Genomic DNA, 22,524 nt, shown 5'->3' on the forward strand with positions numbered 1-22,524 from the left:
TTTTTCTAGTCTGAAATGTCCTGGTATCCAGTGTTGCATACCCCTAGCATTAAGTCTTGTATGTCTCCAATCTCTACAGATGAATCATGACTCAGTCTTAAACAGAATTCAGAAGAATTGAGCCCATGCTAGAAAGGTCATTGCAGCAAAGCTATTATCTAATATAATAAAACGGTAAGCCGCGCATGTGCACTTCCTATGCGTGCGTCCGTTTTCCGTGAGCTGTAGCGAACCATAGGAAGTGCGCATGTGCGGCTTACGGTCTGGCCTCACGCGACGCAAGACAAGTGGCATGCGCGCCCTTCCCTGCTCTCCACCTGCGGAGCGGCAGCTGCCGGCCGCTAGCACCCCTGCCCTCTCCATCGCCTCCCGGTTCCAGCGGCATAGGCAGCGGCATAGGCAGCACTATAAACACGCTGATTCGCGCCCTTCTCTGCCGCGTCTCTGATGACATCATTGGAGACAGACGCAGCAGAGGAAATCGCCAGTAGAAGGCCACGAAGCAGCGTGTTTAAAGTGCTGCCTACGCGGCTGGAGCCAGGAGGGTCAGGAGCAGGCCGGATCGACAACGGCAGTAAAAGAAGGGGGAGGGGCCGAACGGAGCAGGGAAGAGAAGGGAAAGGGGGAGTGGGGGAAAATGCTGCTACTGCTTCTACACAGGAAAGGGGATAGGAGGGAAATGCTGTTGCTGCTGCATAGGAAAGTGGGATGGAAATGCTGCTGCACAGGGAAATGGGGAAAAATGACTGACAGACAGCTGGAGGGAGGGAGACAGAAAGAAAGAAAGACAAAGGGGCAGGGAGAGGGACAGAAAGACAGACAGAGAAAGGGGGCCAGAGAGAGAGTCAGCGGGAGAGGGAAAGGGGTCTGCTTTGGGGGGAGGGGTGTGCTTGGGGCAAACAGCTTTGCTCTGGGGGGGAGACAGAAGGGGCCATGGAGAGATAGGGAAAGGGGGCTGCTTTGGGGGGAGGTGTGCTGGGGACAGACAGCTTTGCTCTTGGGGGGAGACAGAAGAGGGCCATGGAGAGACATTTGGGGGGGAGGTGGGTGCTAGGGGCAGACAGCTTTGCTCGGGGGGGAGGGGGAGACAGAAGGATACAGACAGCGGCCAAGGAGAGAGAGATAAAGAAACACAGACAGACAGATAGACACATCTATTCTAGCACCTGTTAATGTAACGGGCTTAAAGACTAGTGGAACAATAATAGATGAGGGCTAGTTCATAAAAGACAAATGGTCATCTGTGGATTTATCAGAATCTGAGCTTCTGTAAAATATTAATAAAATAGTACTTTATTATATGAAAATCAAAGAAAATGACCAGGTTGTGTTTTACTGTTCAGTTGATGACTTGAGATTAATTTACTACATATTATGGGGTTCATAATAAAAAAAAAACCAAACATCTAAAAAGTGGCCTAAATGGCTACTTGGAAGATCAAAAAGCCTGATCGTCCAAGTACCCATAACCAAAGCTGGTTTTAGACGTATCTAAAACCAGCTTAGGCCTTTCCCCTGCCTCTAGGCGCACAGAGAGAAAAGAGGCGTTTTTACAGGAGGGGAAAGGGCGGGCAGTGGGCAGGAGGTGGGCTGACCTAGACCTAGGCGTGCAGCAGGTATAACCAAAACCTTAGGCAGGTTGCCTAGTCGGCACTTATACGTTTTGACTTAGACAAAGTCAAAACAGGTCTAAGTGCCAAAAAAGGGACCGCTGAGCTGATCGTGGCTGCTGCGATCAGCTCAGCGGCCCCAGCAACCTGCCTACCCCCTACAGCAATGATCGCGGCAGGAGAAATGCCTCATCTCCCCTACCGCGATGCAATCACTCCTCTACCCGAACTGCCGCGACCCGCAACAGGAGAGATGCCCTATCGAGGGCAGGAGGGCCTGGGATCCCTCCTGCCCGTATTGTAGCGGGGGGTGGGGGGTATGGGGTCCACCTGGGCAGGAGGAGTTGGGCTCCCTCCTGCCCGATCTTGAAAGGGGTGGGGGGCGAGAGGCCAAGAGGGCTTGGGTTCCCTCCCGGCCACATTGGACTCGGGGGGGGGGGATTAGAGATCGCGGGGCAGGAGGGTTTGGGCTCCATCCTGCCCCGAACGTAATCGAGGGGGCCGCTAGGCAGGAGGGCTTGGACTCCCTATTGCCCCGATGTCGTAATGGAGGTCGGGAGTGCCACGGGGCAAGAGGGCTTGGACTCCCTCTTGCCCTGATGTCGTGGGGGGGTGGATTCTGTAACCGGTGTTGTTTTCGACAGACACCGGTTACAGAATCCAGCTTTTAGGCGAAGGACTGGCTCCTCCTTCGCCTAAAAGCCCTTGTGTTGGATGTTTGGGGCTTAGGTGTTTTTTTGGTTCATTATGGGGTACACTACCCCCTCCCCATTCGCGGTTTCGGCAATCGCGATTTCACAAATTCGCAATTTTTTGAGGAGGGGGAAAAAGAAAAAAAAAAAACATCGTTAAGTCTTTCCCCCGGCATCCCGGCCTTACCTGGTGGTCTAGCGGGCTTTCGGGGCAGGAGCGATCTTCCTACGCTCCTGCCCTATGCAGATCGCCATTAGGAAATGGCTGTAGGGAGTTCCCGTCGTAGTCTCGAGAGACTACGGGAACTCAGCCATTTCCTAATGGCGATCTGCATAGGGCAGGAGCGTAGGAAGATCGCTCCTGCCCCGAAAGCCCGCTAGACCACCAGGTAAGGGCGGGAGGGAGGCGGGGGTGGGTCAGAGCCGGATATTCGCGGTTTTTCACCATTCGCGGTCCAGCTCTGCCCCTATCCCCGCGAATCCGGAGGGAGAAGTGTATAAGTTTAGATGTAGTGTGGTGGTCTGGGCGTTTAAACAGCTGAACGTAGAGGCAGGCCATTATCAAAAAAACCTCCTTTTGGACGTTTTTTTTGATGATGGACATTTTCCCTGCTTTTGCTTTCAACGTTTAAGGCCTTAGACCAAAAGGGGACTTAGACGTTTTTTTGTATTATGCCCCTCCACGGTTTCCTTAGATAATATATAAGTTTTTTCACATGCTGAAAATTGGTGAAATAGGACTTAGATTCTCAGTTTGACTTTATGATGCTTGCACAGAAAATATTTGTAAATGATTGTTATATGAAAGGCAGTTTGAAGGTTATACTGTAGAACTGTATGTTCAAACTACATCTGGTATGAAATAGATACTTTCTTCTTAATATGCCTATATATATACCCTCTTTTGCTCAAAGCTTTAAATAATTCCTCTTTCTCTGACACAGGTGGATGAATATCATTCTGTGCACCAGAAGCTTACTGCAGACATGGCTGATCGATCCAATCTGATCCGTAGCATGCTGGTACAAGCCGAAGATGCCAGGCTGTTGAGGGACATGTGAGCATCACCTGGATTATTTAATTTTTTCTAGAATGCCAGATTTACTTCTGGTGTACAAACATGCAAAGGAGGAAGAAGCCCACAGAAATAATCAATGATAAATAGTTGGACATGTTTACCAAATATAGAAATGTATCATTATAAGTATTTCATCTTAGTGATCATAATAGAAGAATGTACTTAAGAGTTCAGTATATAATAGAGTTGATCGATTCAAAAAAAATCTTTTCAGTACTATTCGATTTGTTTTCCTTGATATAATAAAATTGGCTGGCATGTATATTTTGCCTCTTCCCCCCTCCCCCCCACCCCATGCTGCTGCTGTCATGTGTAAACAGAACAAACTAAACTAAAACTTAACCTTATAGACCGGGTCTTCAACCAAAGGAAGCTCAATGCGGTTAACAAATTAAAAATAAAGTAAACTGAAATACAAGAGTTAGTTTTCAAAATGTTTAGTGAATAAAAAAGTTTTTAGAAGTTTACAGAAGAGTTGGAAGGAATTGAGACACCTCAAAATTAGGGGAAGTTCATTCCATAGTTGGAGAAATTTAAACGCCAGAGAGCTGCTTAAATTCTTAACTCCTTGAATTCCTTTCCTAGAAGGAAGAGAAAGTTTAAATCGATATGAAAATCTCGCATATGAAAATCTATAAACATTCCATAGCAGAGGAACAAGAGGAGCAAAAATACCATGTAAAATCTTAAAAACAATACATAAACACTTAGGGCTCCTTTTACAAAGGTGCGCTAGCGTTTTTAGCGCACGCACAAGATTAGCATGCGCTAGCCGAAAAACTACCGCCTGCTTAAAAGGAGGCGGTAGTGGCTAGCGCGCAGGACATTTTAGCGCGCGCTAAGTGCGTGCTAAAACCGCTAGTGCACCTTTGTAAAAGAAGCCCTTAAACTGAATTCTAAAATAAACTGGGAGCCAATGGAGAGAGAAAAGTAAAGGAGTCACATGGTCGAATTTGCTCTTTCCATAGATCAAATTGTAGTCTTTGAAGGCAGTTCTTAGTGATGCCAAGTTAAATGGCGTTACAATAATCTAACCAGGATAATATAATAGATTGGACCAAACCAGAAAAATGACGTTGATGGAAAAGAGATCTGACCTTCCTCAAAATTCGTAAGCTGAAAAAACATTTCTTAACCAGAGAGTTTTTTTGATCCTTAAAAGTAAGAGAAGAATCAAAAAGTATTCCCAAAATCTTAGAGGAAAACTCAGTTTGTAGGGAGGCTCCAGAATCCAAAAGTACAGTGGAAGGAAGATGATCCAATTTTGGGCCTAATTTAGCTTCATCTGGACAGACATAGCCCAAGTTTGACGTTTAGAGATACAGTGATTTATTTTAAAAGTTAAATTGGTAATATTTGGGTCAATCTCAATCAGTGTAAAAATGTTCCAGTTTCTGTTATGTCCCTTCTGGATTCAGTATGCTAGGTGTTCAATCCCTTCCCAAAATCCAGGAGTTGCAGAAATCCGTACACTTTTCTGAGCACATGCTCCTCCTACCTCAGAGAGAGAATTAGAGCTCCCCGTAGTTTTCAGTTTCTACAAGCAATCCATGCAGATGTCTTTTGGATTTGCTCTGCATCTTTTTCTTATTTTTTCGCTTAAAGTTCATTTAGTCAGTGGTTTGAGAGCCTTGAGATCTCTTTGCGGTGATCCTCTGTCAGATAAAAGGATGCAGTCCCGCAGAGCCGGACTGCTGCTTCACTGAGAAACTTTGGTGGATATGTGGAGCTAGCCTGCTGTGTGCCACCGTTCCTGGACTTGGGGTCTATTTCCCTGGAAGTTCACTTGCCCTCTGATCTTGTCAGGGGTTTAAGCGCAGGCTGTTTCTATCCTGAGTAAAACTTCTCCGGGTTTCATGGTGTAGGCTGCATGTCCCATCCCCGGTCACATGGAGAGGATCCTTGAGGGCAAAGGTTACAGTCAGTGTCCGCCCAACTTGTAGTTGGAAGATCTTCAAGTCTGGTAATTTTGGAGCTATTCTGAAGCATAAATTCTTTTCTTCCATTCAGCAGCAGTGAAAAGAGCTGACAGGCAGGCACTTCACACACTGTGAGAACACCTCCATTATTTCCTATAGGAACTAAGGCTGTGGTCTGTGAAACTCTCTAAAACTAATTTTTGAGAGTTTCTGAGAATAGGGTTCAGGTCTCCCACCTCCCCAAACCCCAAATCAGTATTTTTTATTTTCAGATTTTGTTTATTTTTGGTGTAAATTCGCTGGCAGCAGCCATTTTAATTGATATTTTTTTCAAAGTTTTATTTCTGCCTCAAAACTCCTCGATTTAATAAAAAATCATTGGGATGGACTCCCCAGCCCCTAATCTGTCGAATGTGTGCATTGATTGCACCGGATTGGCACCAGATCAGTGACTGTATACTGCATACCACAGCATGCAGTGGGAGGGGGTGGGAACTTCAGGTTTCACTTCCTTCAGGTCCTCCAGGGCTGGGGAGCTGGCCTGGGTCTGTGATTTCATAAAAATGTCTCACCTAGAGGCCATTCTGGAGTTTGGCGACAAATGCCAGTGTTCCGAGTCTGGGTACTCTTTTGGCATGGTGCGAGCAAATCAACAAGGCCCTAAAGTGGATAAGGTGTGAATTTTCACCGGACATTTTTCAGTTCCTCTGGAAAGTGTATTCTTTGGACCCAGCTCGTTGGATGCAGCCGATGGGTGCATTGGTTTCTTCTAAACCAGTTGCACCAGTGGCAGAGGTTCCTTTTCAGGAGCCCTCTCATCCGACTATGGCAGAGCTTGATTGCATTATGCTATATGAATATTATGCCACTTTTGTCTCCTGACATTGCTTTTATTTTGGATCTGGCTGATACCATTCCTGGGACTAGTCAACATGGTTGCCCTGAGAGTCCAGATTTGGATGAGGACACCTCCATCAGCAGAACTTTTATGCCTGGCTTTGTCCACCATTTTATTGCTGGGGTTCTGAAATAAAAATGATATGGGGACAAATTTGTCCCCGTCCTTGCAGGAACTCAATTTCCTTGTCCCATCCCCACAAGTTTTATTTTTGTTCCTGCCCCGTTCCTATAAGCTCTGCCTTAACTGCACAAGCCTCGAACACTTATGATTTTAAAATGTTTGAGGCTTGCAGGAATGGGGCATAGACAGGAAAATAATTTGACGGGATGGGGAAAAAATTGTCCCCGTGTCATTCTCTATTCTGAAAGAGCAAAATTTGGAATCTCCTCTTTCCATATCACAGTATTCGCTAAAGGACTTTTCTAATGTGCTGTCCTCTTTTTTCCATCCCATTTACTGCTTCTTTGGTTACAAAACAATAGGATGCCCATGCTACTCTTTCAGGCTCTCTCAAGCTATGTCTAAGCTTTCTCCGCTGGCTCCTGTTTTTCAGCAGTTTTGAGCAATCTAAGGTGGATTCTACTGTGGCGCAGAATATCTGGTGCACGGACTTCCCTAATTATGGAGTAGTGTTTAAGGACTCCCAGGATTGCACAGTAGATATTATATTTTAGATTCAAACAGTTTTTATTGATACAAATATCATCAAATACAATAATACAGCATTAAAAAAACCATCAATATGCAGCAATTATTAATAAACATAATAAAAGACAAATTCCAATATCAATAAACCCCACTTATCTATATGAGTTTGAACCTTTACCTTCCCTCTCTATACCCACCCGTTCCCACCCAATAGTACTCTCTACCCAATAATGTTCTCATAAATAAAGAAATCTAACTTAAAATCTCATTACAGCCCTTAGGGTACAAAACTTGCAAATAAATACAGCATCACAAGACATCAATAATACATCAATTATTAATATATATAATAAAAAATTTAAAAAAATTACAATATCATTAAACCCCCACTTATCTATATGAATTTGAACCTTAACTATCCCTCTCCACACCCACCCCTTCTCATCTAATAGTACTCTCTACTAGAGAGTTGCGCGGGGACAGAAATCCCACCCGTCCCCTCCAAAATCCCACCCGTCCCCGTGAGGAATCCCTCCGTCCCCACCCGTCCCCGTGAGGAATCCCTCCGTCCCCACCCGTCCCCGCAAGGAATCCCCTCCGTCCCCACCCGTCCCCGCGAGGAATCCCCTCCGTCACCACCCTTCCCTATAAACTTCAGAAATAGTTATTTTATTTAATTATGCTACTGAATTAAAGGCTCTGGTAGAGACCCATTTACAAATAAGCAAAGAGACTTTACTAATTTGGAAAAATTAATTGGGAAGAATACATACTTTGTAAATGGGTTTCTACCAGAACCTCTAATGTAAATATAAAATATAAATACTCAGCTGATGAGAACCCACAAACTGTCAGCTGAGGACTTCCTCTGCAGTTGGCCAGGGATCCCTTTTGCCATGCTTGGCAGGCAGCAGTAGCGTCCCTGAATCACAGATGCTGGCACCTCAGTGGCTCATGGATGCTGCCAGCGACTGCTGCGCTTGGTGGAGGGGAGTTCTGGCCATCTCTAGAGGAGGTCCTCTGCTGGCGGTGCTTGGTGATCCCCACCAGTCACAGCAAGGGTCAACAAGTACTTCAACACTGTAGAAATAAAACCAGAAATGCATTTCCTTTTCTTTTGAACACAATACAAAGACATCTGCCATATACATTTCTCAAAGCTAACATATTTTAGTCAATAAATTCCGTTTTTTACCTTTGTTGTCTGGAGACTTATTTTTCCATAAAGTTGGTCTCAGTTTCTTTTTTCCGCTTTCCCATCTTCTGTAAATTCTTCTGTTGCTGTCCATTGGTTCCCCCTACCATGGTCCAGCATTTATCTCTTTCTCATCTTTCATGCCTGCCCACCAGCCCCACGCCCAACATTTCTCCTTCTATCACCCCTCTCCAGCATTATGCCACATCTCTCCCTCCATTCCCTCTGCTGGCGGTGCTTGGTGATCCCCACCAGTCACAGCAAGGGTCAACAAGTACTTCAACACTGTAGAAATAAAACCAGAAATGCATTTCCTTTTCTTTTGAACACAATACAAAGACATCTGCCATATACATTTCTCAAAGCTAACATATTTTAGTCAATAAATTCCATTTTTTACCTTTGTTGTCTGGAGACTTATTTTTCCATAAAGTTGGTCTCAGTTTCTTTTTTCCGCTTTCCCATCTTCTGTAAATTCTTCTGTTGCTGTCCATTGGTTCCCCCTACCATGGTCCAGCATTTATCTCTTTCTCATCTTTCGTGCCTGCCCACCAGCCCCACGCCCAACATTTCTCCTTCTATCACCCCTCTCCAGCATTATGCCACATCTCTCCCTCCATTCCCTTCACCACTGTCCAATATTCCTCCCTCTTGCATCCCTTTCAATCTGCCTCATTGTTCCCTTGCCACATTTCTCACTCTCATCTTTTTCTTCCCTATCATATTCTGTACCTTCCTCCCTACGACCAAAAATTCTCCTCTTTCTTCCATTTGCCGTGTGTACACAACCATCTCTCTTTCCTGCTCATTGACACACCCACACCCAATTCTCCCTTTCTATTCCCTCCCCCACCTCAGCATCTCTTTCCCTCCTTTCCTCTCTCCCCAGTTCATGACTTCTGTGTCCAAAAATGCACTCCCTTCCACCATTTCATTCGAGTCCAGATAACAGCAGGAGTTGGAGGCAGCCTGCAGCAAGCCATATGTAACCGACCCAGAAGTCTTCCCCCGAAGTCAGAGCTGACATCAGAGGGAAGGCTTTGCATCAGTCTGGCGGCGGCTGAGGTGTCAGGTGGGAAGGGGTAGATACTGGATGTAGGAGGTGAGAGGAGACAGACTGTAGATAGAAATGGGGAGGGATCAGACACACTGGATGAAAGGGGAAAGATAAGACAAACTGGAATGCCTGGGGAGAGAGAAAAAGACAGATGATGGATGGAAAGAAAAGGAGAGGGGAGGAAGACATTGAATGGAAAGGAGGAGAGGGGGAGGATACGGATGGAAGGGAGGAAAGAGAAAGATGGAGCAGACACTGAATAGAAGGGGGAGAAAGAGAAATGAAGCAGATGCTGGGCTGAAAGGGGGGAAAGATGGGCAGATGCTGGATGGAAGGGGGGGAGAAAGAAGGGTGGATGATGGATGGGATGACAGAGGGGGCAGAAAGGAGGAAGAGAGGAGACAGATCAGATGCTGGGCAGAAGCAGCAGACAGAGGGGCAGATGCTGGATGGAAAGAGGGGGAGGGACAGATGCTGGATGGAAAGGGACCTCAGGTCAGCATCTGAATGGCCGTGCAAGTCTGCATGGGTCCAAATGGTGCCACACACTGCTAGACCCCCCCCCCAGTCCATTGTGCTTTCTAGAAGCCAGTATTGTGGTGCAGCCTGGTCCCTGCTAGGTTTTCTCCCCTAGAATGGGACAGACTGTGCTTTTGCCGGCAGAGGCAGAGTGGTGAGCCTGCACGATGTCGCAAACTAGCCCCCCTCCCCATCCCACCCCACCCCACAAATGTCCTCCACCCAGAACAGGATCGAATCTGGGTTCCCAGTAGCTGAGCAGTGAGCCTACCGAGGTATCCCCTACCGAGAATGGAACCAACTCTGCAGTAAGAAGACTTAAAGAAGACTTAGAACCATAGAGCACGAGACTCCCACGGGGATGAAAACAGCCTACCTAAATTTTGGCCATGCAGGCATGCAGCTTACAAGTCCGGCGTCGCGGCAGGAAATAGCCATGCTGAGCAGTGAGCTCAGCACGTACACAGATGAAAGCCTTGCTAGCTGATTGGTCCAGCGGCACGGCGGGGCGGGGCCGCCGGACCAATCAGCAAGCAAGGCTTTCATCTGTGTACGTGCTGAGCTCACTGCTCAGCATGGCTATTTCCTGCTGCGACGCCGGACTTGTAAGCTGCATGCCTGCATCGCCAAAATTTAGGTAGGCTGTTTTCATCCCCGTGGGAGTCCCGTGGGCCAGGCGGCGTCCCCGTGGGAGTCCCGTGGGTCGGGGGGCATCCCCGTGGGAGTCCCGTGGGCCAGGGGGCGTCCCCGTGGGAGTCCCGTGGGCCAGGGGGGGGAACCCGCGGGATCCCCGCGGGACCCGCGGGATTCCCGCGATCCCCATTCCCGTGCAGACCTCTACTCTCTACCCAATGTTACTCTCTTCATTTAACTTAATAAAAAGCCCAATTAAGAGATCCAACTTAAATCGCATTACGACCCTTAGGATGCAAATTTTGCAAATATGAATCCCAAATTTGTATAAATAACATCTTTTGCTTTCTTACAATTCCTGCATCTCTAGCTTCCCAAATGGCCAACTGATGTAATTGGTTTCGCCAATGCCAGAACCTCGGAGGATCAGGGATCGTCCAATATTGTAATATACATTTTCTAGCCAAGAGACTCATTTTTCCACACAACACCCTATTTCATTTTGGTAAATGGCCAAGAGCTTCTGGCAAATCCAAAATAAAGAAAGAAGGAGTGAAGCGCAATGATCTTCCAATTATTTTTGACATATAATTTATTATTTACATTACATTACATGCTTGTATTCCGCCTGTACCTTGCAGTTCTAAGCGGATTACATCAGAAAGATAGCTGGACATTTCCAGGAAGAGAAATACAATTAAAGAAGTTGGTCCTAGTACAACAAAAAAAAGGCACGTAATATAACCCTATAATATGTTTCTTTTAACCATGAACAAGATGTTACCCCAGGTATCGCTCTTAAAGTACGGGCAATATCCCAATGTCTCAAATTAAGTTGTAATTCATTCTCCCATTTATCCCTAATTTTCTGATAATCCTTGTCTGGTTGTAATTTTTGCAACATAGAATGAATATAAGACACCGAAAGAGACATCCCCTCCTCCTGAGCAAAGAACTCTCTCAATCTAGTACCCAAATGTATACTCAATTGCACTATATCAAGAGATCTCACATAATGTTCCACTTGTATGCATGCAAATTGCGCTCCCCAAGTTTCTCCCACCTTAGCCATTAATTCAGTGCGATTCAATAGTTCCCCCTCGTTTCCCAGTATATGTTCCAATCTTAAAATTCCTCTTGCACCCCATAATCTATACTCCCTAGAATCTCTACCCGGAAGAAAAGCCGGATTACCCTGCAAAGGCAAGAGATCAGTAACCAATGGATTTCCTCCCAATAATTGCATAAACCAACGCCATACCTTCTGTAATGTATTAAATACAACACTTGAACGAATAAAAGATGGTAACTATGTAGTAACACAAATATATCATAAGGAGCTAAAAACTCCTGTTCCATCTGAAGTGGAGTATAAATGCTTGTCATATTTACCCAATCACCCAAATGACAAAGTAAACACGCATAATTATAAATCTGCATATCTGGCAAGCCCAACCCCCCTCTATTCCAATTACCTAGCAAATATGTCATCTTTAATTTAGGTTTCTTAGCAGCCCAACAGAAATGAGTAATTTTTTTTATAAAAGATCTTTAATTCCCTCTTGAATAAACATAATGGCAAAGTTTGTAACATATACAAACATTTAGGAAAGATAAATAATTTAACCAAGTAGATGCGACCCATTAAAGAAAAGGGCAACCCCTGCCAGGTATCTAACAAAATCTCCATATTCTGTTGATGTCTATCCACATTAAGACAATATAATTGAGTAGTCGACATAAACATTACTGTCCCCAAATACATAAATTGCCCTTGTGCCCAAGTCAATGGAAATTCTGACCCCCAAAAAGCCTTTACTGCAACAGAGGACGCAAGCGCCTCAGATTTACCAAAATTTATACGGAAACCTGCATAATCACCATATTCTTTAATCAATTCCAATAAAGATGATAAAGAAGACAAAGGGTCAGTGAGGTGTACTAAAATATCATCTGCAAAGAGGATTCAAGATGGCGACGGAGCTAGTTGCATAGCTAGAGGCTCTCTCTGCACCGGCAAACTAAATATTGCTTATTACTTACCAATTAGCTTTTTACTATGCCTAAGCGCAGAGGGAAACAGAGGGATGGTCTTCCTGCCTCCTTCGCCACCCCGCTATCGCGCCAGACAGCCATAACATCGTTTGCTGTCCCAGTTGTCCAGGGCGCTCCGGTTAGCCAAGAGGGGTCGATCTCAGCTTCGAAAAGCGAAGTATCGCTTAGCCCAGTGGGTCCGGGAGTTCCCCCACACCCCGGGAGAATGTCAGGGACCCTGACGGCACTACAGGAAGCGGCGGGGATGTCTTTGACCTCGCCAGCGCTGTTTGGCTTACCCTTGACCCCGGAGGCAGTTCCAGTCTCGCTGGACTCCTTACATCAAGCGCCAGCTACTGGGGGACTAGGAATTCAGGGTGGTTTAGAGAATGGAACTTCTAATCCGGATATGGAGATTTCAACTACTTCTATGATTCCTGCTTCCCTTCTGACCCCGCTGAAGAAACCACCGGTGATTGATTTGGAAGCACTCTGGGAGGCTATCGAAAGCCTTCATAAGGTATGCTCCTATACTATACCAACTTTGCAAACTTCCTTACTACAGTTAAAAAATATTGAGGTGAAAATTCAACATCAAGACCAGAGACTAGACAAAGTTGAAAAACAGGTCTCTGATCTACAGAAATCTTCTAATCTTCAATTTAAAGATAAAGCAATGTTGTTTAGGAAGATTGAGAATCTGGAGAATGCAAATAGGAACTTAAATCTAAGGCTAATTAATTTTCCAGTCACCAGATTACAATAACCTAAGGAACTTTTTCATCAGTTCTTAACCTCGGTCTTAAAGTATTCAGAGACTTCAATGCCTCCTCTACAGAAATTATACTATTTGAATATTCCTAAAGGAAAGAATCAGGACTTGGAAAATCAACAAATAGAACTAGATATAACAAATATTCTTGAGTCCTCTTATCCTGAAATTTCTGAGAGGGCTACATTGCTTGTGACCTTTGTTTTCCTACCTGACAAGGAAGCAGTTCTTTGTCTATTCTTTAGGACTGAGAATGTTGAATTTTATGGTTCAAAAATAGCTATATTTCCGGATGTTTCCAAATGGACGCAATTACGTCGTAAAAAATTTCTGATGCTACGCCAATCTGTATTGGGGCTGGGAGCTACCTTTCAGTTGCGTTTTCCGTATAAATGTTGTATTACTCATCAAGCAAATAGATATGTTTTTTATGAACCTGATCAATTACAATTTTTTCTGGAAGGTAAAGCGGCTTCCGTTACTCCTCAGATGCCGTTGAAGTCACCGGCCAGACCGTATAGAAAGATACAACCGATTTGCTCTGTATTATGTTATGAACATTGAATTTTTTCTTTGTATAATCAACTACCCTTGATAAGTACTTGATCCTCTCTCCCTAATAGTGGACTATTATCATGGTACTACATATGTATTATTTAATGTTTTATTATTTCTTCTTTGGAATGTTATTTTTCCTAATCAAAGAATTTCTTTGGATGTAAAATGAAAGTAAATTAAAAAAAAAAAAATATCATCTGCAAAAGCCGAAAGTTTAAAAGTTGTGTTTCCAATATCAATCCCACGTATAGATGACATAGCGTATATATCTCTAATAAGGGGGTCCAAAGTAAGCACAAATAATAGCGGAGATAACGGACATCCCTGTCTCACTCTCCTATAGATAGAAAACTTTTCAGTTTCAAAATCTTATAACACCAATTTAGCTTGTGGATGTGCATACAAAGCACGGACCGCAGATACAAAAAAACCATCAAAACCATAAACTTTCAATGTATCATATAGGAAATCCCATCGTACCCTGTCAAATGCCTTTTCAGCATCAAAACTGACCAGCACCGAAGCACTGTGATTCCTGCATCCCTATGTCATATGTTCTGGGACTGCCCCATGGTGCGGGATTTTTGGAGGCGAGTGTGGGCTTTTCTGTCCTCTTTGTTTCCCTCATTGCCTGCATGTACCCCCTCTCTTGCCCTTTTTTATGATGCTGCTGCTCTACCTTGCTGTTCTGTTGGGCAGCGGCAGATGGTTTTCAAGGCCCTCCTTTTGGCCAAGAAGATCATTTTGACCTTCTGGCGTGAGCCGTGTGCCCCATCCTTCTCTCGCTGGCACCTGTCCCTATATGACTTAGCACTACTGGAGCGGAGGGCTGCGGGGACCCATGATGAGCACCTTTGGACTAGATTTCAGGATATTTGGGAGGAGTATTGGTTGTCCCTTCCGCACAGAGAGCGTAGCTTACTATTAAACTGCTAGTTACTGCTGGGGCATTCCATCTCCCTTCATAGATACCACCTTTCTCTTCTTCCCCCCTTTTGGGTGGGATCTCTTTTTTTATCTTTTTTCTATTCTAGTTTTGTTTCTTTCTCTACCTTCCATGTTCGGCTTCTGAATGACACGGGTCTGGAAGGGGGGGGGGTTGGGGTGGGTTGGGTGGATGGGGTTTTTGCGCTCTCTCTGTTATGTTGTATTTACATTGGGGAGTAGCATGCTTCCATGGGGGGGGGGGATTATTATTGTAAAATGCTGTATTGAGCATCTCTTGTTACATAGCCATCTGCCTTCGGTGGTATTTTTGGTCTGTGCTTCTTGTCTGCCTGGCTGGGCAGGTTTTCTATGCATGCAGATGTGTTTTTGCTTTGTACTATTCTGTTTGTCTTGCTCAATAAAGAAATATTATAACAAAAAAAAAAAAAATTATGTTGCCTTAGATTATAATTCAAATTTTACTATTGTCCATGCTTTGAAAAGAACAACTCGAACACTCTAAAAGGGGAAAAGCCTCAGATCCCTGCACGTTGCCAGCGCTTATCTTCCAGGCAGTGCTAGAAAGGGAAACCAATTCATAGGCTAAAAAAACCCTTAATTTGGTGTCCTTCCCGCACACATATTTATGTGATATAATTATGCTTCAAATCTCATAAGTAGGTTGTTTCATAACCATTTAAACAACTTTAAACAAGGTATGCAGGGATAGCTGAACTTATTAAATGAGCCAATAGGTTGTCTCTTTGTCTATCTTAAGTGTTGCAGTCTCCGATATCTCCTTGCCGACAAAGGCAAGCCATCGTTTCGCTTCAGTGCTGCGTCAGGGCAAGGGACCCATTCTAAAAAAAGAAAGAAAATAGAGGCAGCATTATATTTCAATCTTAATCCAGTTCTCTTCTTAGCTCAGGACATACTTGCTAGTCAGCACATAAACTCTGTGCTAACTCTGCAGCAAAGATGGCCATGGGTCAAAGCCACTCAGTTTTAAACCAGCATCTGTCATCATAACTGACGTAAATGATTAAATAATTAACATCTGAGTCTTCCAAGACGTGTGCTGAATTAGTCTTAATAGTTCATTCTGAATAATTTGATGCATCCATTACATGAAGTTAACTTATTGAATCAAACTCAGAAAATTCTATACTGCCTAACAAGATAGAAAAAAATCATTTAATCAGTTTCCAAAAATATTTTTATTTTTGTTTCACTTTATTGGACTTAAAAATCCTCTATAATTTTGTTGGACTCAAACAAATATATATACCGTATATATTTGAATAGATTTTTGGGCCAAAAAAATGGCCCCAAAATGGGAATCTCAGTTTATATTAGAGCCTCCTTCTGATGATGATGGTGCTTTTTTCCTCCACTCCCCTCCCAATGACCAACACTGTTATCCTCCACACCCCTCCAATGACCAGCATTGTGATCTCTCCCCAATGACTGGCAGTTCTATCCTCAGGAATCCAATGCTACTACAATCTTCCCCCCTTCCCCCCATGACCAGCACTCCTATCCTCTACTATCTACAATCCCCTACCCCAGACTAGCATCATACTTACAGTTCTAGTGCTTGCTGCTCAGGAAGCTGAGGGGCCTTGAGCATCCGTGTATGCTCAAGGCCTGCTGGTTCCCACCCTCTCTGCAATAAAAATGATCACTAAATCAAAAATATTTGATTGTTACACCCCTTTTGAATAATGTGCACTATTAACATTTAAAGTCCAATTGGTCAAATCCCCCTTATTCATAGAAAGAGTTCTTATTCCTTATGTACCCCTCAAGTTCTTTTAAGGTCTGATAATCTGGTGCCTGTGGCTCAGGGTGACTAAAGTAGGGAAAATCCTGTTATAAATCCTGTGTTTTAGGGTAGCACTGATAGAACCTGCATTTTTGTTTAAAATACTGTGTTTTAGGTGGTATAGAGCCTATATTTCTGCCTACTAGTAGTCTTACTTATAGTCCCACCAACCCCAGGGACCACTATTCATATATAGAGACCCATATAATCAGGACTTCACAACCAATCAAGATGACCTTTATTCTATGCAATCACTGTGGTGCTTTAATTCCAAGACATACTATTTGGAGGCTTAAGGCTTGCCCCATCTGTCTTCAACTTGCCAGTATTAAGGAGGAGCTCTGCAAATTTAACAGGAATTGAATACAATTAAAGCAGATTCCATCACTCCACAAAATCATACCAACTTACCACCTCTACCTCAAAGAATAAAACAGCCCAGGAATAAATGGGTCACAGTAGGCTCAGGAAGACTGCGACATGTAACACAGAAACATCCACCTTCACTAATATTACCTCTACAGAATTCCTTCGCTCCACTAGTGCACTGCGATACTCAGGAAAACAGAAGGGAGGTGGGACTGGAACCAATGAAGGAAACTCAAGAGAACAAGAGCACCCTAAGTACAAATAAAAAAGCCAAAAACAGAAAACTATTACTGTTGGGGGATTCCATCATCAGAGGCATTAACCTTGGAACACAGGGCGAGGAGTCCAAAATAGTGAAATGTCTTCCAGGATCCTCAGCTACCAGGAGTTCCAGTCAAATACTGACTATAATTAAGGAAGAAACTAAGGATTTTAACACTGATGTTGTTATCCATCTGGGAACAAATGACCTGGCCAACAACTCCACACTTGCAGCACAGAAAGCTTTTTGGGAGCTTGGTGAGGGCGTGAAACCTTTTGTAAAGACTTTAGCTTTTCTGAAATACTGCCTGCATATGGAAAAGGAGAGCAAAGAATGAAAAACACAGAGGACTTTAATAGATGGCTCAGAGTAGAGAGCTGCACGGGAACGGGGACGACGGGAATCCCGCGGAACCCGCGGGCATCCCGCGGGTTCCCACTTCGGGTCACGGGGATCCCGTGGGGATGCCCCTAGGGTCACAGGGATCCCATGGGGACGCCCCCTAGGGTCGCGGGGATCCCATGGGGACGCCTCCGAGGGTCGCGGGGCTCCTGCGGGGCTGCATGTACTCAGTCGCGCGGCTCTTCTTCTCCCTACCTTCTCTGCTTGCAGCACAGAGCCGAACGGAAGTCTTCCTGACGTCAGCGCTGACGTCGGAGGGGAGGGAGGGCTTAAACAAAGCCCTCCCTCCCTCCGACGTCAGCGCTGACGTCGGGAAGACTTCCGTTCGGCTCTGTGCTGCAGGCAGGGCAGGTAAGGAGAAGGAGAGTAGCCTCGTGGTTTGAGTGGCTACCAAGGGAGGGGGGCGGTCCGCCCCGCCCCACCCCGGGTGCAGCACAGCCGGCCAGGTCCCCTTACTTTTGTGGCACTTCCCCGACCGACCGATAACAGCCCGGGTCCGACAATCCTCCCTGCCCTGTAGCTGCGAATCTAAATTACCTTCTTACAGTAGCTGTAAGAAGGTAATTTAGATTCGCGGTTAAGGGCAGGGAGGTTTGTCGGACCGGGGCTGTTGTCGGTCGGTCGGGGAAGTGCCACAAAAGTAAGGGGACCTGGCCGGCTGTGCTGCAACCGGGGCGGTAGAGAAGGAGGGGGGAGAAGGACGCTGAAAGGCCATGGTGAAGACAGGAGGGGGGGTGAAGGACTCTGAAAGCACTTGGGGGAATACAAAGGGGTGGAGAAGGACGCTGAAAGGCCATGGGAAGGGCGAGGGGGGGGAAGGACTCTGAAAGCACTTGTGGAAGACAGAGGGGAGAGAAGGATGCTGAAAGCACATGGGGAAGACAAAGGGGTGGAGAAGGACGCTGAAAGGCCATGGGGAAAACAGAGAGGGAGAAGGACGCTGAAAGGACATGGGGAAGATGGGGAGGAGAAGGACACTGAAAGGAAATGAGGAAGAGAGAGTAGGGAGAAAATGCTGGCAGGGAAGAAGACAGATGCCAGACTATGGGGGGAGCGGAGAGAAGAAGATGGGTGCCAGACCAATTTGGAAGGGGGAAGAAAAGGAGAGGCACAGTAACAGAGCAAATGGAAGATGCAGAAGGAAGAGAGACAGTGGATGGAAGGAATTGAATGAGAACATGAGGAAAGCAGAAACCAGGCAACAAAGGTAGGAAAAGAATTCTATTTCTTTTTTTTTTTTTTTTTTGCTTCAGGATAAAGTAGTATATTAGTTGTGTTGATAAAAATTTATAAACATTAGAGGCTCTGGTAGAAACCCGTTTACAAAGTATGTATTCTTCCCAATTAATATTTTCAAATTAATAAAGTCTTTTTGCTTATTTGTAAATGGGTTTCTACCAGAGCCTTTAATTCAGTAGCATAATTAAATGAAATAACTATTTCTGAAGTTTATAGGGAAGGGCAGGGACGGAGGGGATTCCTCGCGGGGACGGGTGGGGACGGAGGGATTCCTCACGGGGACGGGTGGGGATGGGTGGGTTTCCTCGCGGGGACGGGTGGGGACGGAGGGATTCCTCACGGGGACGGGTGGGGACGGGTGGGATTCCTCGCGGGGACGGGTGGGACTTTGGCGGGGACGGGTGGGGACGGGTGGGATTTCTGTCCCCGCGCAACTCTCTAGCTCAGAGCCTGGTGTCATCAAGAAGGCTTCAGGTACATAGGAGGATGGGGAAATACATGGAAGGACAAGAAGCTATATTGCACTGATAGGCTACATATTACTACAGCAGGAAAAAGAAACCTTGCAGAGAAATTTAGACAATATTTTTCTAGGCATTTAAACTAGAAGGTGGGGGTGGTGTATGTACGAAGGACAATTATAGAGACCACCCCCGGCAAAAGAAAAGATGTGATAGTAGTAAAGGCTGCAACATAAGCAATATCAGCAACTCATTTCTTAGTATTGCAACGGAAAGTGAAACGACACAAAAATCCATACGAAAAAGGAGATTATCGCTGAAAAATAGCTGGAAAGCGATGACCACAAATGCTCGCAGTCTAAGCAACAAAGTTCATGATCTGCAAGCCCTGATATTAGAGGCAGATCTAGATATTGTTGCTATCACAGAGACATGGTTCAGTGAATCACATGGATGGGATGCAAACATACCGGGATATAATCTTTTTAGGAAGGACAGAGATGGTCATAAAGGTGGAGGAGTAGCTCTCTATGTAAAGATCAATATCCAAGCGACCGAAATGCAAGGGACCTGGGGAGAGGAAGAAGCGATATGGATTGCTCTGAAAAGAGAAGATGGAACTTCTATCTACGTGGGTGTAGTCTACAGACCTCCGACTCAATCGCAGCAAATTGATAAGGATCTGATTGTGGATATCCAAAAGTTTGGAAGGAAAGAGGAGGTTCTGCTGTTGGGAGATTTCAACCTGCCGGATGCGGACTGGAATGTTCCGTCTGCGGAATCGGAAAGAAGTAGGGAGATTGTGGATGCCTTTCAAGAGGCTCTGCTCAGACAAATGGTGACGGAACCCACAAGGGAAAAAGCGATATTGGATCTGATCCTCACAAATGGAGAGAGTATCTCTCTAATGTTCGAGTGGGTGCTCACCTGGGTAGTAGCAATCATCAAACGGTTTGGTTTGATATAACGGCTAAAGTGGAGAGCGGCCGCACGATACTTAAAGTCCTAGATTTCAAACGTACGGACTTTAATGCAATGGGAAAGTACCTGAAGAAAGAGCTGTTAGGATGGGAGGACATAAGAGAAGTGGAAAGACAGTGGTCTAAGCTGAAAGGAGCGATAAAAATGGATACAGACCTTTATGTGAAGAAAATCAATAAAAACAAGAGAAAAAGGAAGCCGATATGGTTCTCCAACCTAGTGGCTGAGAAAATAAAGGCGAAAGAGTTGGCGTTCATGAAATATTAAAAAACCCAAGAAGAGGAGAGCAGAAAGGACTACAGGGTGAAACTGAAAGAAGCCAAGAGAGAAATACGTTTGGCGAAGGCACAGGCGGAAGAACAAATGGCTAAAAATGTAAAAAAGGGAGATAAAAATTTTTTCTGATATATTAGTGAAAGGAGGAAGATAAAAAATGGAATTGCTAGGCTAAAAGATGCTGGGAACAAATATGTGGAGAGTGATGAGGAGAAAGCAAATGTGCTAAACAAATACTTCTGTTCTGTGTTCACAGAAGAAAATCCTGGAGAAGGACCGAGATTGTCCGGCAAAGTTACACGAGAAAATGGAGTAGATTCTGCGCCGTTCACGGAGGAGGGTGTTTATGAGCAACTTGAAAAACTGAAGGTGGACAAAGCGATGGGACCAGACGGGATCCATCCCAGGATACTAAGGAAACTCAGAGAGGTTCTGGCGAGCCCTATTAAAGACTTGTTCAACAAATCTCTGGAGACGGGAGTGATTCCTGGGGATTGGAGGAGAGCGGATGTGGTCCCTATTCATAAAAGTGGTCACAGGGATAAAGCAGGAAACTACAGGCCGGTGAGCCTCACTTCAGTTGTTGGAAAAATAATGGAAGTGTTGCTGAAAGAAAGGATAGTGTATTTCCTTGAATCTAATGGGTTACAGGATCCAAGGCAACATGGCTTTACAAAAGGTAAATCGTGCCAAACGAACCTGATTGAATTTTTTGATTGGGTGACCAGAGAGCTGGATCGAGGACATATGCTAGATGTAATTTACTTGGATTTCAGCAAAGCCTTTGATACAGTTCCTCATAGGAGGCTGTTGAACAAACTTGAAGGGCTGAAGTTAGGACCCAAAGTGGTGAACTGGGTCAGAAACTGGCTGTCGGACAGACGCCAGAGGGTGGTGGTTAATGGAAGTCGCTCGAAGGAAGGAAAGGTGACTAGTGGAGTCCCTCAGGGTTCGGTGCTGGAGCCAATCCTGTTCAATATGTATGTAAGTGACATTGCTGAAGGGTTAGAAGGAAAAGTGTGCCTTTTTGCAGAAGATACCAAGATTTGTAACAGAATAGACACCGAAGAGGGAGTGGAAAATATGAAAAAGGATCTGCAAAAGTTAGAGGAATGGTCTAATGCCTGGCAACTAAAATTCAATGCAAAGAAATGCAGAGTAATGCATTTGGGGATTAATAATAGGAAGGAACTGTAGATGCTGGGAGGAGAGAAGCTGATATGCACGGACGGGGAGAGGGACCTTGGGGTGATAGTGTCCGAAGATCTAAAGGCGAAAAAACAGTGTGACAAGGCAGTGGCTGCTGCCAGAAGGATTCTGGGCTGTTTAAAGAGAGGCTTAGTCAGTAGAAGGAAGAAGGTGTTGATGCCCCTGTACAGGTCATTGGTGAGGCCCCACTTGGAGTATTGTGTTCAGTTTTGGAGACCGTATCTGGCGAAAGACGTAAGAAGACTTGAGGCGGTCCAGAGGAGGGCGACAAAAATGATAGGAGGCTGGCGCCAGAAGACGTATGAGGAGAGACTGGAAGCCCTGAATATGTATACCCTAGAGGAAAGGAGATACAGGGGAGATATGATTCAGACGTTCAAATACTTAAAGAGTATTAACGTAGAACAAAATCTTTTCCAGAGAAAGAAAAATGGTAAAACCAGAGGACATAATTTGAGGTTGAGGGGTGGTAGATTCAGGGGCAATGTTAGGAAATTCTACTTTACGGAGAGGGTGGTGGATGCCTGGAATGCGCTCCCGAGAGAGGTGGTAGAGAGTAAAACTGTGACTGAGTTCAAAGAAGCGTGGGATGAACACAGAAGATTTAGAATCAGAAAATAATATTAAAGATTGAACTAGGCCAGTTACTGGGCAGACTTGTACGGTCTGTGTCTGTGCATGGCCGTTTGGAAGAGGATGGGCAGGGGAGGGCTTCAATGGCTGGGGAGGGTGTAGATGGGCTGGAGTAAGTCTTAACAGAGATTTCGGCATTGGAACCCAAGCACAGTACCGGGTAAAGCTTTGGATTCTCGCCCAGAAATAGCTAAGAAGAAAAAAAAAAAAAAAAAAAAATTTAAATTGAATCAGGTTGGGCAGACTGGATGGACCATTCGGGTCTTTATCTGCCGTCATCTACTATGTTACTATAATCAAAATCTACTGTCCATTCCATCTTTG

At 45.0% G+C, this 22,524-nt stretch overlaps 1 protein-coding gene across 6 annotated transcripts in view; it reads left to right on the forward strand.

Annotated features, from left to right (window-relative positions):
* Nucleotides 1-22,524, forward strand: part of BBS2 (Bardet-Biedl syndrome 2) — an 876,805-nt gene that overhangs the window by 775,929 nt on the left and 78,352 nt on the right. For all 6 annotated transcript variants that reach the window (XM_033940623.1, XM_033940626.1, XM_033940622.1 and 3 more), the window contains one exon: nucleotides 3,247-3,359. In XM_033940623.1, coding sequence (XP_033796514.1) covers nucleotides 3,247-3,359 — 113 coding nt within the window. The remainder of the gene's footprint in view (nucleotides 1-3,246; nucleotides 3,360-22,524) is intronic.

Source organism: Geotrypetes seraphini, chromosome 4 (assembly GCF_902459505.1).
Source record: "Geotrypetes seraphini chromosome 4, aGeoSer1.1, whole genome shotgun sequence".
NCBI lineage: Eukaryota > Metazoa > Chordata > Amphibia > Gymnophiona > Dermophiidae > Geotrypetes > Geotrypetes seraphini.